Source organism: Falco punctatus, assembly GCF_963210335.1.
Source record: "Falco punctatus genome assembly, chromosome: 15".
NCBI lineage: Eukaryota > Metazoa > Chordata > Aves > Falconiformes > Falconidae > Falco > Falco punctatus.
Window position 1 is genome coordinate 20,214,901 of NC_137595.1, and position 15,378 is coordinate 20,230,278.

General features: G+C 42.0%; 1 protein-coding gene across 3 annotated transcripts in view; it reads right to left on the bottom strand.

Annotated features, from left to right (window-relative positions):
• Positions 1 to 15,378, bottom strand: part of DCX (doublecortin) — a 143,062-nt gene that overhangs the window by 18,849 nt on the left and 108,835 nt on the right. For 2 of the 3 annotated variants that reach the window (XM_080365914.1, XM_080365913.1), the window contains 2 exons: positions 9,741 to 9,843; positions 5,644 to 5,781 (listed from right to left, as the gene is read on the bottom strand). In XM_080365914.1, coding sequence (XP_080222040.1) covers positions 5,644 to 5,781; positions 9,741 to 9,843 — 241 coding nt within the window. The remainder of the gene's footprint in view (positions 1 to 5,643; positions 5,782 to 9,740; positions 9,844 to 15,378) is intronic. The other variant, XM_080365915.1, reaches the window with a different exon arrangement.

Genomic DNA, 15,378 nt, shown 5'->3' on the forward strand with positions numbered 1-15,378 from the left:
CCATTAGAGGACTGAGAAATTAAAAGTCCTGCAGCAGTGCCCCAGAGCCCTGTTCGTAGGCTCCATGAGCCAAATCAAGGCAAAGCTAGGGAAAGAAATTTTCAAATTTCAGCTCAGGTACCTGTGGCTCTGCACTGCAAAGGACTAAGGTCATGCTGGTTTTAGAAATCATAAATTCTCCTATCACAGCCTGTGTATCTATACAGCTGAACCCCTATTTGTTAGGTGAGGTACTGTAAGATAAATTCATATTTTTCTAACAAAGAAGCAACGGCAAATGACATCATTATTTTCTCCCCTGTATTTCTCCCCTGAGATTTATCTCTGTCTTCTGTTTTGTTTGACTTCTTATTGGAGTGTTCTGTTAAATAAATTTTGCCAAACTTCATCCTGACCCTACCCCATTTAAATCTCAGGGACCGTAGCAGCAGCACAGGGACTTATCTCCTTACACTCAGTTTTGCTCTTGTCATGATAGGAGAAAGAAGTGGATGATATACTGCAGGTGCAGTTTAGTCTGGATTTTATTGCTCTAAACTATGTCTTTTAGCAAAGCTGACTTCATGGAAAGAAAAACAGAAGCTAGAAAAAAACATAGAAACTTTGTAACTCCAATTCTGTGCTCTACATTGGCATAAAATATAATTGGGTCATCCCCAATAGAGATCTTATTTTTTAAAAGCACCAAGTCTGACAGGGGCTCACAGGCTCCCTAGGAGACCTGCTTCAGTAATTAAGATGCTTATAATTGAAAAGTGTTCCTAATATCTGATCTATATGTCCCCTATTAAAGGTTAAACCCATGACCTGTCTTATCCTTATTTGGAGAGTGTTCAATTATCCCTTCTCAGTCTTCTTTTTTTCTAAGATGAATCAGTTCATTTCTTTCACCCTTTCCTCCCAAAGCAGTTTCTGAACCCTAGGAAATTTCTTCTGGGTTTTCTCCAGTTTGCCTATATCTTTCTTAGCATGTTCAGTCCATACAAAACCCCAACAACCTAAGCTCAACTAAGGGCAGATGAAGACACCACTCCCTTCCAGTCTCAATTCACACCTGATATACGAGAAACTAGTTCAGCTCTGCTAGCTAACATTTGGGAGACAGAGAAGAGAAAGGCACTTGGATACATTCTTGTAGAGGGAGAAGTAAAACCCTGCTGTATTTTGCTAACCACATGTTGGGGGAGTTACGTGAAGGATACAGATGAAAGACTGCATCACAGCCCCAGCACCAAAGAGATGGGAAACTAAAGGATATACTGGGAGCCCAGTGGGAACTGCTGGCAAAGCAGCCAGGGCCTTCCAGTCAAACTGAAGGAAGAAGTGAAAACACCCCCATGATGAAATGATCAGCAGTGTCTGGAGGAATAGCTGAAGCAAAACAGAAATACACTGGCATTGCTGAGAAGGTATATGTATGGGTTTGAGGTTAATGAGAGAAGGAAGAAAGGATTCTCCTTGGGAATATAAGGACTGTGGTCTGTTACCATCTGCTTATAGCAAAGCACTTTGTCATTCTTCATTCATTCATTTAATTTTCATTCATTCATTTAATTTTCATTCATTCATTCATTTAAATGATTGTATGGTAAATAAAGAGATAAAAGTACTGTGCCAAGAAAACAGTGTTTAACATGCTTCTGTGGATTAGCTACCTCATTTTTTTAATATCCTTGGAGCTGAAGGGCTCTGGCTGCCTAGAGGGAATTGAGCTTTTCACAGTGAGGCCATGACACATCTAGGCAGGAGGCAAATTACCTCCGGCAGAAGGTAGCAATTCAACCAGTGAACTCAAATCGCTGCAGCTGAGAGCTGGCACTCTCTGTGCAGTTGCACTTCTGTGCGTGGCCTTTTGTCCTGACGATTTTAACAAAATATTTTGTTTATGTGTGCTTTGTTGCTCCATGTTAATCCTTGTTGTTTTGGAATGGGAGCTGACCACTTAGGTGGCTCACTACCAGAACTGCTGTAACAAGACAGTCAAAGAATACATTACAGTTCACATCTAGCTGGTGATAGGAGCAATTAAATGGGTTAGAAGCTGCTTCCTTTTCAGTGCTAGATTTACAGACTTACCACACATATTTCCTTCTGTATTCTGCTGTCGTTCTGACTGGGAGGTGGCCCCAGAGACCACAGTCAAGAACAAAGTTTTGGGTGCCATCAGGGGAAACTGGACTCCAGACAGCAGTACAGTCTCTCTATGGCTCTCCTAGAAAGCTAGTTATACCTGGATCTATGTTTCTCACCTGGATCTATGTTTCTCATTGAGAAGTAGATCACTAAATCCATAGCCAAAACCAGAAGGATATCAAAGGTGAATGGAGATCACCTGGCACAGAAGGCAGAACCCTAGATAGAAAGCTTCCAGGCTAACAAATCAGCTCAGATGAGAATCTGCACAGCCTATGATGATGGCTAACACATCAGGCCACACAGTTGTATTCATTCACCTGCGTAACCTGACAGTTTACTGCGGCAGGACAGAATGCATTAGAGAGCACGCAGGTTACTGGAGCAGTCTGATCCACTGGGACATAGGTAGTGCCTTGCTAAGAGTGTGGCTTGCCTTTGTTGGAAGGTCTGGGGCACATGCTACAGTCACTCTGCTGCTGGAGATGTCTTTTGTCTCTGTCAATCTGTGAGATAATAGCTTTGGGTTTAGCAATATTATTCTCCAAATGCTTTCAGAATACACAAAAAGCCCCAAATAAAGTGCCTTGAAGTTCTTTCCTGTGCATGATTCCATGGGTAGATTACAGAGCTCTGTATACAGATTGTATCATTGCATTGGAAGATCCATTGGGAAAGAAGGCATGAACACCTGAACTAATGTACTCAGAGCCACAGGGTGAGTCAGTGGAGGAGACTGAAATAAAGCACAAGTCCCCAGATACCCCAGCCTGTGTGGAGGATAGCTGCTGCTCGGGCACAAAGCATTGCCACAGCTTTGAATAAAAAGTGTTTTATTTATGTTGACACATCAAGACCAGAAGTGTGCCTACAGTGAGTGGAAGGGAAAGCGGATGCAATGTTTGCATGCTGTCAATGTTACAACCTCAGAATTAGCACTAGCAAGCTCTTCTGAAGTAGTTTTTTCTTTTCTCTCTCTGCTGTAACTTGTTATAGGACTTAGTACTTCTGCCCACCATCTGCTGGCAGCATCGAAGCTCTTGCCAAGAAGTGAGGCACAGTTGTGCATGCACAATCTGCTTCAAGCCTTAGCTGCCTCTGTGGGCAATGCATGCAGGCCACAGTCCACATGTAAATCCACTGCATTCCCATGTTGCTGCTGACAAATGACGTACCATTTTCCCATATGCTTTAACAGGCAAACAGATTAATTAGGATGAGAAATGGAAGAAAATAACGTCCTTTTCTGTAACGGCAGTGTGCTGTAATGAGGAGGGTTCAGGCTTCTTTCACTCAAGCAGCACAGAGATTTATTTCAGAATCTGCATTTACATCAGTGCCCAGACATGTCACAATGGCCTTAGAGTCTATGGTGGAATAAAGGATACAGGCACCTACATGGAAAAGAACTGAAAAGAACCAAAACTAACAACACAGAATCAAGGAAACTCCAAGTTCTGATATGACAACCATAGCAGAGTGACAGATAGCAAAGACAAAAGGTACAAATGGGTAGGAGATCAAACACATCGCAAAAATATTTAATATACTTGAAATAAAAATGCTTTTTAAATAGTTTCACATTTAATAGTGTGAAATAGGTGAGAATTCTGAAAAAAATGGGTCAGATAATCTTTTATTAATCAGGCTTCATTCAGCTTTCCTTGTCTTTTTAATGTGATAATTCAAAATCCAGCTAAATGTAAATATTGATGCTTAACACTTACTTTTTTACAAATGCAAGGGACAAGTACATAAGATGGTATTCCTTTGTTTCTGTCCTGAGAAAACAACGATCTTTGATTACCTTTCCAGTGCTGAAAGAGTTCAGTCTTTTTTAATTCTCATTAAGCAGGACAGGCTGCAATTTTTTTCTGTATTGAAATCACAGGAAAGTACGAAAGACCCTTGTCTAGATGGATTAAAGAAACCTGATTTGTCCTTCATTACTGGCCTTAACTCCAGGAGCTGGCCATTGTTCAGCATTTCTGGTTATTTTAATCTCCTTCTGAAAGGCCCTACTAACTGTTCATTAAACTTCATCAGATGACTCACCGTTTGGTTCCTGTGAGTCATTCAATCAGTTAAAATCAGGAACAAAGTAGTTGCCATTTCACATTAGGCTATATGTTCATGCAATAAAGTCTAGTTCTGATGCTAATTAGCACCTGATGCTTATGGAGAAGGTTTAAATGCTGTTTCACAACTCTTGCATGAGCTGACTTTTAGATCATTGAATGGGTGTTGTTCGGTTTTTTTAAAATCAACAACATACTTCCCATCATACCTTCAACATACCTACGCAAGTTTACCATGCATTTAGGATTGTAAAAGCTTTTCAGATTATATCAAACCTGAGTTCAAGAACAGCCAACACTGGAATCTTGAAGGAAAACCATGACTTTAACTATGACTATAACTTTTCTAAAATCAGAGTCTTGATGAGACATGTGCCAACAAATTTAACACTGTCTAAGTAGCTGAAGAACATCAGGAGCCCCTAAACAAATTAACTGCTTCCTGGGGAAAATCTTTCTGAATATTGTCAAGAGAACGTTATATCCAGTAATTCAATACCTACTGATGGTCAACTGTTGTGTGGTGTTCACATGCAATATGCAATGTGGTACCATGAAAGTGAACAGCAATTTCTGTTTTGTATCACCTGTGTTAATACTGTGGGTCACTTGAATGTCAGCTATGAAGCTCTCCTGGAACCCTGAAGTGCTTATTTGGTGGCTCGGCCATTTCAGTGAAAGACCATGTCTAGTTCTCTTTTGGAAAAAAACAGGCAAACAGATGACACACCTCAAAGTCGACCCTCTCCATCATGACTCTAAAAATTCTCTGTGACTCTAAAAATGATCAATTAATTACCAGAAGTATGATATTCAGCCTGGCCTTTAATTTATAGGCTTTGGGGCTCTCCAGGTGTGCTACACCACCAGTCCAGTTGCTACTGAAAAGGGAGAGAGGCATCTCAAGTGGGGCAAGCTGCTGCAGCAAATTAAGATTGCCATTTTCCTTCTCTTCTATTACTGAATGAATGTCTCAGATCCACATCAATGAACCCATCACCACTTCTCCAGTTGCAAGGTCACTGGTCTTCTTTAAATAATGATTAGAAGGGGACACTTCTGACCTGTGCAATAATTAACATTTGCATTGCACAGGAGGTTATTCTAAATCAGTCTGTACCTGTAGGGAACATATGGGAGCACTGTGGACCTTGATTTCCTGCCTGAGAAATGGAAACTTCTAAAATTTTGTTAGGGCAGGAGGCTGTGAGACAGTGGTCGGTATAACCTAAAGCCACAACTGCACTTAACCAACCAGAGAATTTGTCTCCAATATCTATTAAGTGCCACTGTACACTAGCACCAGTTCCTTCTTTTTGAAAGATGCCAAAGTTTCATATGCAAGCACCCGAGGTCAGTGTATCCAAAGACACACAATGTGGTTTTCTCTTGAGCACAGTTAATATTCAGACACCAGAAAACAATCACTCACCATCTTGATGGTTACCTGAATCGGCTGGAGACTTGCTCCGGCGCATGGGGGCTGGACTCTTTGCTGAGCTCTTCTGAGGGGTAGGAGATGACTTACTGCCCGTGGCAGCCGCAGGGCTCCCTTTCATCACCCGGCACTCTAAGGGAACAGACAGCGGCCGTGGTTATGTCCCTGCCTACTCCTGCTGCCCGCGGGCACCAGCTATGAAACACCCACGGGTAGCTTAGGGCTTCGTCTCCAAAGCGCTGCAGAAAACATCAATTCCAAAGGAAAAGCTGATATCTTCACATTTTCTCCAGAGCAGAAAGGAGGCTTTTTTGGGGGGAAGGCAAAAAGAAGAACAGCTTTACGCCTCTAGAGGAGGTACTGAGACAGTGCACGTCAAGATCAGGCTGGCTCCCTAGCAGGGCCCATCTTCATACCTGTGTCCCACCCAAGGTTTTCTGCCCTTCCCCTTGCCTTGGTTCTCACCAACTAGTCAGCACAATGAAAATGATCAACACTGATCAAAGGAATAATCAGGCCCAAAAAAAGAGTTAATTTGCTGTTACCCTTCCATGAAGACCTAGTATGAGGAGCCCAATTTATGCAGGTGCAGAAAGCCAGCAAACAGCTCATGGCACGATGTAAAGTCCTCCGAGTGGCAGATGGGCCCCAGGAGGCTTCCACCCAGCCTGAATCAACCTCTTCTGTGGTTTCAACAAGCTGCAACTTTTCAGATGCAGAAAGCAAAGATGACAAAGTGGTTTTACAAAATATGTCCTCTGCGCTGGCTACTCATGCCTTTCAGAAAGGTTTGTATAAACCAGTCTGGTAGATTTATGTACTTGAAAACATGAGCAGATGAGAAGCCCAACTGTGTTTTCTTAAAAAATAAATAGGCCAGGAAGAGTGGAAAATGTAAAGATGATCTACAGTGTCCTGCAGAAGGGAACTGAAATGCTGACAAACCTCTGTGTGTCCCTGGATTTCAGGCATGCCAGATCTTCAAAACCAGGGTTTATTTACATTAGGAGCTAACAGAAAATGCACTTTCCACCCCTCAAGTTATTAACTCAGTTAAGAAGGCAGCAATTAAAAGGGGATTTCCTTTTTGTCAAATGCTAACTGGCCTCACTTTATCTCCTACAACAAATCGTCCTCGCCAAAGTGTGAAAAGTAGGTCTTTTTTACAGGCGTGAATTAGGTGTTCCTCATACAGACATTTTTGTGGGTAAGTTCAGCTCAGCATGCATGGGCTGGGCTGAGGGCTCCGAGGGCTCCCTTGACTGGATTCCCTAATGGGAATCAACTAAAGCAGCACATAGCGGATAAAGAATTGGTCAACCGAAAACAAGTTGTCTGACCTAAATGGATGTGTTATTTATTTATATATCAGTATATCTATGAAATTGTAATTGCCTTAATTTTTTCCCCAGGCTTTCCTCATTCTAGAACACCCAAGAGTCAGTCTCTTCTTCTTCCAGATGGTTTGCAAGAGAGTTTACTGTTGGGTCATGCAGTACAAGAATATGAAGAGAGGATGCCCTGTGCTCCAGGGATACTGCATGGTGATAATTAAACCTACAATGAGTTTATACTCTCTCCTGCTAAATTAGTTTTGGAAACTATAAATCAGTGATATAAATAGTTGTGTTTTTTTTCCAAAGCTACTTGACTTCTCACAGGTGATGCCACAGAAAAGCTTGTAGTGCTCCAGCAGTGGCACAGCCCTGATTTTCCGTACTTGAAGAGCAGCAATGACTTGGAGGGGAAGTATGGAAGGTAGACTATCCTCAATACTAAAGAATATAGTGTTTGATGAGACACTGTGAAATAGCCACTGGGGAGAGTATGCAAATAACTGCTCATGGCGTTAACCTGCCAAGCCAAAACACAGAGAAAACTCATCTTCTGTCACTGGAGAAATATTATTTTTCAATGGTCTTACATAAAAACAGTGCAATATTTGAATCTTAGAGCATGATTCATCTGCCCATAGGCACAAAATGCTATGTGAGATACACTAGGGTACAGCCTCCCCAGAGCAGAGTGGGTCTGCTGGTGCCCCTGCTGGTGTGATATCTGTCAATCCTGTATCACATGGGTATCTCTCAGAACCCAAGGGGGGCTTCAAAGGGTGTCAGACATCTATATTTGGTCACCTGAATTACTCCCTAAAAAATAAACCTAAAAAGGAAAACTACTTTATATTGTGTCTTAAAAGCTTTCAAATTTATTTTCTTCCCAGGGGAGTAATTCCTTGAAAAGAAACTCAGCTTTGCATTTTCCAGCACAGAAAGGCTGACTCCAAGGAATTCCTCCAGCTCAGCTGTGGGCAAGTGTCAGTACTCCAAACGCAATCACTGAGCATCCTGAAACAAGGTTCCAAGGGTGGAAACCTGGCTGTGCTGAAGTTACTGGAAACACGTCTCTAGATGCCATGGGGGGCATGACATTTCCGTGGGCTGATGCTGAAACTAGTGATTAAGAATGAGACACAGCAACATCATTTGAAAGGTGCTCAGCACCAGGGATTACAGGGCAGAAGCTGTGGTGGGCAGTCGGGGGAAAAAGATGACATAATCCTCTCTTAGTTATTTCTCATTTTGTTTCCTGATGTCCTGCCAGAGTGAACTTAATAACCAGCAATTGAAGCGCATGTTATCCAAACAGGCAAGAAAAAGTACTCCATGACAGAGGAGATTTTAAAAAGTGACATTTATCTGCAAGACCTCAGAGCTAACAGTTCTCCTTGCAGTATCTGACTCATAACAAGGGAAGATGATGGGTGTATAATGGGAAAACTTTGCTGGCTAATAGCTCTTCATCTGCTTCTTGAGAGGTGCAGGGCACCCCTGCTCCCCTAAAAATGCCACTGAGAGCTGCAGTTACTCGGTGCCTTCCCAACAGCAGGCTTGGCATATTTTTGCTAGAGAACTCCAAGCTGGAAAAATCAGTAATAACCAGGAGTGTAGTCAGAAAGCTGGGCTTCCCATCAAGTTGTTCTGCTAGGACTGCATCCAAACTGTTTTACAGTGTGGAACTCCCCGTGGAGCTGACTCAACTGCTGAGTGTTAAAAAAAATTATGAAACTCGGGTTACATATTGCTTCCCCAGCCTGACACAGGCTTTATTCTCTGCCTGCAAAGTTCCAGCTGGACCTTGGAAACTTTCTTTGAATTACCCAAGACCACCAAATGGGTTCATCTGGAGTACACAGGTCAGAAGTAACAGCCTCAAATAAAATCAGGCTTGCAAAGCATTCATAAAAATACAGTATTTGAAGATTAGTCTGCTTCCTGGTATACAGCAAAAGTCCTCTTTGCTTTTCAATGCCAAGCTAGTTTCTAGCATATAAGACAGCATGGGGCTCCTGTTCCTTATACAGGATACCTAGAGCTTTGGGAAATGAGCCTGAATGTTTGGAGACCACATTTTCTTCTAATTTAAATGGCAAAAGTTACATTAATTTACTGTTGCTGCACTCACTGGCACCAGCAGACAGCCTGCTGGTATATACAGTTGCCAGGTAGGGTAGGTGGTAATAGCTACAAGCAAGCTCTGCATATTCTGTGAAATAAAAGATTTTATGGCTTAATTGATCATAGAGACTCACATTATTACAGATCTGTGCCTGCAGTTGCAACAGAGACAAATAATGGTGCTGTCCCAGTCCTCCCCCTAAAGAGGGAATTACTGCCCTGCTTTTTGAATCAGCAGAAGCAAGCCGTGGAGGGAGTGATTTTTCTTTTAACAGTGCATTTTTTAATATTCACGTGTGTATGTAAGGACAAAAGTCCTTCTACTGTTTAGTTCTTAAGATAAATGTATCTTTCTGACTGCAACTGGATGAAATTGAGAGGATATACATGAGCAGCTTTTGCAGTAAATGTCAAATGGTGTAGAAATCCATCTATTCTGACTTGGGCTACCTCAGTCAGTATTTGCCTGATTATAATATCCACTGACTGTACAAGTATCACAGAAGGATGTGAAATTCCGTGTGCTAGGTTTTAAAAACAGAACAAAAGCATGCAGCATTGTTATCTGATACAAGCAACCGAATAGAAAACAAATAAAAACACAAGACTGGAGCAGTGTGTGTTTGATGTTACCGCTTTCATCCAGAGAAAAGTCATCCTGTGCATAGCGGAATTTTTCTGGACCACAGGCAATAAACACATCATCATCCCCAAAGAAATCGTGGAGACAGGTCACCTACAGAGAGAGCAAAGTCATTCATTTTAGTTTTAATTGGCAACATTCTGATGTGGCTTAGTTTTAATTTAAACAGGAGGGAGCTGCCTCTCTGCTGTTCCCCCTGTCCCAGGGTAATTCAGTCCTACCCCCTGTAAGTCTGGTGCACAACACAACTTCTCTGGGAAAGTCAAGTGTAAACGTGTAATTTTAAATAAAAACACTAAAAAACCCCCAAAACCAAACCAAAGCCCAACTACCTTGCAAATTCTGTGAGATATGGCATTTCCAATCCATTCAGGAGTTGACAGAATACATTAATTACCTTAATGAATGACACAGGCATTCCTGAGCTACTTCTAAAATAAGCATCAGAGGTGCCCCCCATGCCACGTTGGCAGGCAAGGCTGTGACACCACTGCCCATGCCGATGAGTATCTCAGTACTAACAGAGCCTAAAAACTCAAAGAACCACTAAGAATGCAAAGAGCTACTGGGCACAGGTGCAGAAATGTGACTTTTCCTGAGCAGGCAATTTTGATGATAGGTATTAAAGCCAAAAGGTTTATCTGCGCCATTGAGGGAGAGACCCAAAGTATCATTGGACACCTTTCCCACCCAAGCATCATTTAAATTCCAGATGTGTCTCCTTCTCCCTGCTTTTCCACCAGACATGGGATGCTAAAGCACCGTTCCTGGCTGCAGAGCTGCCTACAGAATCCGGTTCAGCATCTGCTTTTCTAGGTGCTGTGGTGTGAACAATGAGCCATTTAGATCTTTACACGGTTGCAGTTGTGGTAAGTCACACAGTTACCAATGAAATAATTAATGTGATCACACAGCAACAGCAAGATAACTATGCCAGTGGTAACTCCACTGAAACCAGCAGTAATCATGCAGTAACTCAAGATAATGCTATTGTGTTATATCCATGGACCTAAAGTTGATCTGAATCTTCTCGGTGCAATGACTAGTGGAAAACGGGCACAGCATAGCTCTTTGGAGAGAGCCATAAACACCCAGACTTGTCATTAATCTCTTGTACAAAAATGCCTTTTATTCAGGCTCCTGGCAAGCTGATAGGTGCTCTTCCATCCTCAGAAAATGCTTTTAAAACTCATATGAAGTAGAAAGTAACGCTGTTTTTCTGAAGAGGAGAAAAACACTACTGAGAAAATGGTGGAAGTCTCAACTTCAAAGCCTTTGTGTAGCTGTTCAAGAGGCAAGTGTTCAGCACAGCACCTGCCTCCAAGGGCCAGAGGGGCACCACAGCACACCTATACAACTGACTTTGTCCAGAACTTCAGCCTGAGCTCCTGACATCCCAGCCAAACACTAAGTACGGTGTCAGGAGGAGCAAAAATGCTCACCTGTGAACACACCAGAGGGAACATCCCCAGCATCAGCCAGCCTGGTGCAGCCCAGCATAAATGTGGCGTTTGTAAAGTTCTGTTTTTTCAGGAGACTATTCCAAGGAACTGCAAGATTGGCACTGACATTTATCATGGATGTATGAGGCTGATGCTGATGGCCAATGTTTTGGCATGTCAGGGCACTGGGGTCTTTGCAGAGGGTGGATGCATTGCAAGGGACTGGAGAGAGCACTGGAGATAACCCTGGGGAAACTTACTGTAGACAGAGCTGAATTTCCATATCTACTGATCTCTTAGAGCTGGACTGTGAAAAGTTAATTTCAAGCTCTAATAAATCAACTATAAAGAAGGCATTTGGCTATCTTAATAAAGCTCAGTATTTCATACTGGTTAATGTAATGTATAATTAAAGCACTGCCTAGGAGTGCCAGCTCTGGTTATGATGCCAAGCATTAGTGAAAAGCTTGCTTTTTCACATCAGCATGACTTTCAAACTGGAGCAAGCTGAAATCTATGGCTTCAATCAAAGGTAGAATTCTCTTTGCAAACTTCAGTGAATAACAGTTTCTGTTTGCCTAAAATTAGGTTGAAAATAGTTAACATGTTACCTATAGAGAATTCTCCCACAGAAAAGAGATGACATTTCAAACCAGCACTTGGTATTACAGTCCTCCCCCTGAGGATGCATGGCACCGATTCATTTGCAAATAATTGGGTTTGGCTCAATACACAAGTTCCCATCTGAATGCTAAGTACTATACTTATGCCATGGAAAAGGCTCCTGCGTTGCTTAGCTCACCCCTTCAGCACAGAAACTGCTGCCCAGTTAAACACAGCGCAAAGCTAGAGCACAGCATAAGGGTTCAACAAATTTCCCAGCCTTTTAGATGAAATCAGAAAGAGCCCACAGGCGCTTTTATTGCCTCCAGGTCATAAGTTGAAGTGTGTATTTTGTCCTTGAACTCCCCACAACAACCTCAAGCAAAAAGAAAGTCCAAGCAACCAAGAAAGCCCTCAGATCGACGGGAAACACCAGCATGCACAAGGGTAGAAACCTGCTTACATGTCAAGCAGAGATACTCGCAATTCACTTTGCTGCATTCTTGTCCCTCCAGATAGCAGGTTATTATGTGTATTTTATAATTATGAACAGCTGGCTGGATGAGTACTGGAGGCTTGTAAATTAATTAGATAATCTACTTGTTGAGCTCCTAGTATTCAGGAAACAATAACTTCTGCGTTTGCTTGATGTGTTACCCTTTGGTTTCCTGCTGTAACTTGCACTGTTAAGAACTCACCATTAAACGGTAGAAAAGACAGCCAGAAGCCAACCTCACTCTCATTAAATAGTGCAAAACACTGCAAAATTCCGAAAATAACAGGTGTCACATGTTAGGAGGCTTTAGTTATGTTGCTTATGCTCACCATGTGTGTGGTATTTTCTATTTCCTTTTTGTTTATTAAACTTAAGTCCTTGATTATTACTGTGTGTCCCTGAGACGTGCCCCATATGTATTGCTGTCTACATAAAGACACTGGAGTAAACTTTGTGAAAACACGTGACTTAAGTGCTGGGTCTCACAGCACGAGAGCCTGCTTGCCTAAGTGGTGTGTAGAAAAAGAAGAACACCAGGAGAAAGCCCTAGATACTGCTCATCACTGAAGGACATGAAGCTAAAGAGGATACAAGGTGGGAAGCAGGACCATGGACTTCTGCTGGGATAGCTGCTTTGAGACCTTAGCAGCCAGTACGAAACATTTCAGGGTTGTTCTTGACAAGCAAGGCAAACCTCTACCCTGCATTAATTATTTTAGGGGGTTTTAGTGAGTCCTGGATAACCTTGTAAGTCTTCTTATGTCCATTCTTTAAAAGTCTTTTTTCTCATGTTTTCTCAGTAAAAATAAAAAAACATAACAGGTCTCCCCACAAGCAGTCTAGAGTGTTTTGAAAGTACTTCCTTTAATCTACTATTCTAATTATATCCAATAATTAGTCTGAACACCGTGAAAGCCCTGAAAGCTCACATCAACCAAAATTTGCCCCAGCTGATAACCTGACAATCATTGGTTTCAAATGCTGCATTTTGCTCTTAGCCACAAGTTTATTAAAGCACAAGACAAAGGCCACCAGTAGCCTGCTAGTGCAAGGACCTATGCTGCTACCTGAAAATGCTGATTTTGTTGGTGACTAGTATCATGCACCCTTAGCAATGACACCATAAACCCTCCAATCAGTAAGATTTTGCCTTTTTCCATTTTAAGTCTACAAGCTTTTTTATTTATAAGAGAACTTAAACTGGTGTATATAATTACAGCAGACAGGGTAAATAGCATTGATTTCCAAGATATATGTGCATGCCGTTGTTTAAAGGAGGATAATATTTAATTTGAAATTCAGGATTAAAAAGACAATATTGACTTTAAAAGGATCATACTGCATGAAATGTTTTCTCTCCAATTCCTGTAGCTTAAACAATTCCAATGAAGGAAGTTAAATCTTCACACTCCAGTTGATGAGGCACAAATTTATTTCTTACAAAGTAATTATTTCTAATAGATTTGATGCTAACATTTTTCTTTGTGTCAAGGTTTGATTTTTTTTAAAAAACTTTGTAATATATAATTACAGAAGAAATAGAAATTGGTAGAGATTAACAGAGATTTTAGGGAGTACAAAACTCTTTGCAATTCCTTAGGTTTTCATTAGGCGTGGTTTCTTTTCTCATTAAATGAAATCCTTCTTTGCTTATATTAGTAAAAACCTTCCCTGAGAGGACAATATAGCTAGGATTTCCAAGAGGTGATCTCTGCAGTGACAGTCCATTAGCATCTGCTGCAGCAATTTTAATTGCAGAGAAGAAAGATACAGCCTTCTGAGAGATGCTGAGCCTTCCTATTCATTTTAATTCAGTAGTTGTAGACCTAAGCATTTTTCAGGATTTTGACAAAATGGAGCTTGCCTCATGCATCTCTCTAGATGTGATTTGCTGAATCACATTTGCTAGATCACAATTTGCTGAAATATTTGTGATGCTACAGATATTGGGAGCTCACCTGGGAAAGGAGCAGTAAATATGCAGGATATATACCTGCACAGCTGTGAGTAACTGGCTGTTTCTACCATCCTCCAGGAGGCAGCAGCAGTATTTAAAAATTGTATTTCATTAACAAACTATATAATTTTAAAGAATTAGAAATCAAAAGCCTGAAGACTTAAGCCTTAGCCTGAATCACCTACCTGTGCAGAACACTTCTTAAAAGGGGGTTATGATGAACCATCTCCCTTTGCTCCATCCCATAATGTGCAGAAGGCAGTCCGCTGTGTCTGCACAGCTAGCTAACGGGTTGCCCTTGCTGCCACTCTCTGCAAGTACAAACATCGTCGCAGCAGCAACACGGGCCCAGCCACATTTGGGTTGCTTTCACTGCTGGATCGAGCTCCACAGCTTCCACCGCTGATCCAGCCCAGCAGCTCCTGTGGCTGCCACTCGTGCAGGAGGCCTCTGGTAGCCTGGACGGGCCATCACTGTTTGCTAAGAAGATGACAGAGCATGTCTCTGAAGAGGAATACATCACCAGGAGGGTTAACTGAACTGCCTTTTTCACCTTTCTGAGAAATGCCTTTATCACAGGTTCCTATTGTTAGCTGACCCAGGCAAGGCTGAACAACGGCCAGGCAGTACAGCTAGCAATCATTCAGAACAGCGGTTTACCTACACAGTCCTGCTTCCAGGCTTCCCAGCTCTTCCTCTTGTCATGGAAAGACGAAATACCTCTGCCAAAAAGTCCAGCAGAGGTCTGGCAAAGGAGATTTAGGATAATACCACCACAGGTTTGACCTGGGGCCCGAACATCTCCCACCTTGGGGGGCTGTCATCTTTAACCAACTGCTTGACTCCCTGCAAGTCTTAGGATAAGTGAGGGCTAGTGCAAGGCTTCTTCCCATGCTCCAATCCCCCTTAGTCATAACGACGATAACTGTTCCCTCTGTAATGTCCCGCCACTGTAAGACTTTGTATAGCAGAACAGAAATCAGTAAGAGTATATAGGTAGCTTCAAACTGTTCCCTAAGCTTCTGCATATCTAACGGTTATGCTCAAAGATGCTTTCTTTAAAACATCATACTTCTTCAGCATGTCAGCTTCCAGAGCTCAGAACAGGGGAAAAGCTGTCTTCAGAAACA